Source organism: Perkinsus marinus (assembly GCF_000006405.1).
Source record: "Perkinsus marinus ATCC 50983 genomic scaffold scf_1104296967042, whole genome shotgun sequence".
In the NCBI taxonomy this organism is placed as follows: domain Eukaryota; phylum Perkinsozoa; order Perkinsida; family Perkinsidae; genus Perkinsus; species Perkinsus marinus.
This window is the reverse complement of record NW_003203696.1, coordinates 91-2,415: the sequence shown is the minus strand read 5'-3', so window position 1 is coordinate 2,415 and position 2,325 is coordinate 91. Positions and strand designations below refer to the sequence as shown.

Here is a 2,325-nt window from a genome sequence, read left to right as displayed (position 1 = left end):
ACCCACAAAGGATATTCCTTGTTGGGACATCTAAGGGCGCGATGGTCCGGAGTGTCTGCCTCCTCGCCACAGAGACCGCACAGAGGAGAATCTCTCAGTCCGATGCGGAATAGATACTCACCATAGGCCTTGGAGTGGCCAACCACCAGTGATGGGAGCTTCCAATGCACCTGTGAGGCTTCGCGAAAGACCCGACGTTGGTGAGCCGAGCGGAGCAGTTGTTGTAGGTGCGGTCGGAGATCCGCGATCAGCGTACCGAGATAGGTGTACGACCGTTTCGATAGCACCGAGATAGTATGAGCCATACCAACTGGAGTGTCAAGTGCCCTGTTCGATAACCTACCTTTGTGCGCGGCAGCGTCAGCCGCATTATTATACACTATCTCCTCAGTATGGCTAGGGATCCAACATAACCTTGCTTCCAGATGATCGACCATGAAACTCCTGATACCGTCCAACCGATGATTCAGGGTGCCATTCCTCAAGGAGACGAGAACCGACTTTGAGTCCACAAAGATACAGCAGGGTTCGTCACGTGAACAATGTTGACGTAGGAAGTTGGCGGCGTGCAGTAGAGCCTCCTGTTCGGCCTGAAAGATGGTAGCGTGCACTGGAAGTCTCATAAAGTCCTCAGTAACATTTGAACCTCGTACCACCACAAAGCCCGCACCGACCGTGGGCTCCGGGCCGTCCTTGACCAGGGAGCCATCTGTGTAGACCTCGACACCTATCCCAGATAGGCTGCGCCACCTGATGATAGCTGCCTGTTTAGTTTCTTCGATGATGATACGATTAGCGATGTCGATGGGGATGGGGGGGCCGGGGGCATACCAATCAGTGGTACCATAGTCCGGAAGTCGATCGTTTAGAATGCGAAGCCACTTATCCGACAGTGACGGGCACCAGCTGAAATGATTCGGTAGGGAGCCTGGAGAAGGCGGGTGTGCCATGCGGTGCATGGACTTCACCAGCAGCTTGTCAATAAGGGTGTAGGATAGCGATGGTGAGTCACATAGAAGATCGACGAAAGAGTTAGGAGCGGAGGAGGGAAGTCGATAGGCCAACTTCAAAATTCTTCTGTAAGCGGAGTCAATCAGTAGGGTAGTCTTGTTGATGGCGAGGGAGGTACCCCAGACTTCCAGACCATAGCAGAGTGTGGGAAGCCAAACGGATTTAGCAAGTAAGAGGATGGAGTCAGGAGAGACACCAAAGGAGCTCCGAGCATAACGCCACGCCTTCAGGGTGATACCATGACACTTGGATAGTCTGGCCTTCAGGTGAAGATGAAAACTTAGCCTTCTGGTGATCGTGATACCCAAAATATTAATGTGCTTCGACTGATAGGACTGTGAGATATAGCTGGTGAGAATTTCAGTCTTCTCAGTGGACAGAGAGAGATTATAGAGGCGTAGCAGAGCAGACAGTCGATCCAGAAAATAGTGGATGTGACGATCCCGGTCTTCTTGAGAGCTTCGGGGTTTGAACTTGAAAACAAGATGGCAGTCGTCCGCATATATAAACCATCGATAGGGGAAAGGTCCATCAGGAAGATCGTCCTTAATAGCACTGATCACATAATGCATGAAGTAGACGAAAAGGAGCGGAGACAGCACACTCCCTTGGGCAAGGCCTATACCTTCCTTGGCCATGCGAGTGGTGTCAACGCCCAGATAGCGGTTAGAGTTAAGCCTCGGTCCTAGCCAGGACCTTATCCAATCGATTTCCTTGGTGGGAATACCGATACTCTGTAGGCCTTGTAGAAGCTTGCAATGCGGCACCGTACCGAAAGCGTTGCTCAGGTCAAGACCAACTATGGCCCAGGGAGGTTTCTTTTTCACCAGTTTGCCGCCGAGCCCCTGCTGTGCATAGTGGATCATCTTGCCAACCATTAGGGTAGCAGATCGACGAGGAAGATAGGCAAAGTGTTCATCGCATCTGATAATCTCTTCTGTATAAGGTGCAAGGCGACGAGCAATCACCGCTTCCTGTAATTTGCACAGTGTGCAGGATAGAGTGATGGGGCGGATACCTTTTACAGTGCCATACCCAGAGGCCTTGGGGATGTAGCCAGACCTCCACATTGAGGCGAGACGAGACTCCCCGCTCGGCTCGTCCAAGCTCGTCGCGGCAACGGCTCGCTCGGCTCGACTCGCGAGATTTTGGCGAGCCGAGCCGAGACTCGGTAATACTACGCCCGCAGTAGACAGTTAACGATAGTCACTGGCTATTGAGTAGCCAGGAGCGCCACCATGAACTCGGCGTCGTGCCGGATAGAGCTCCGCTCCGCTATTAGGTTTTTCCAAGATTGCGAGATTTATAGCCATG

At 52.4% G+C, this 2,325-nt stretch overlaps 1 protein-coding gene across 1 annotated transcript; it reads right to left on the bottom strand.

The window, feature by feature from the left end:
* Nucleotides 1–653: 653 nt before the first annotated feature.
* Nucleotides 654–2,081, bottom strand: Pmar_PMAR006329 (conserved hypothetical protein; the record flags this gene model as incomplete). Its single annotated transcript, XM_002768840.1, has 1 exon — nt 654–2,081. A coding segment is annotated over one exon (1,428 nt), but the record flags the coding sequence as incomplete, so codon positions are not given.
* Nucleotides 2,082–2,325: the final 244 nt, after the last annotated feature.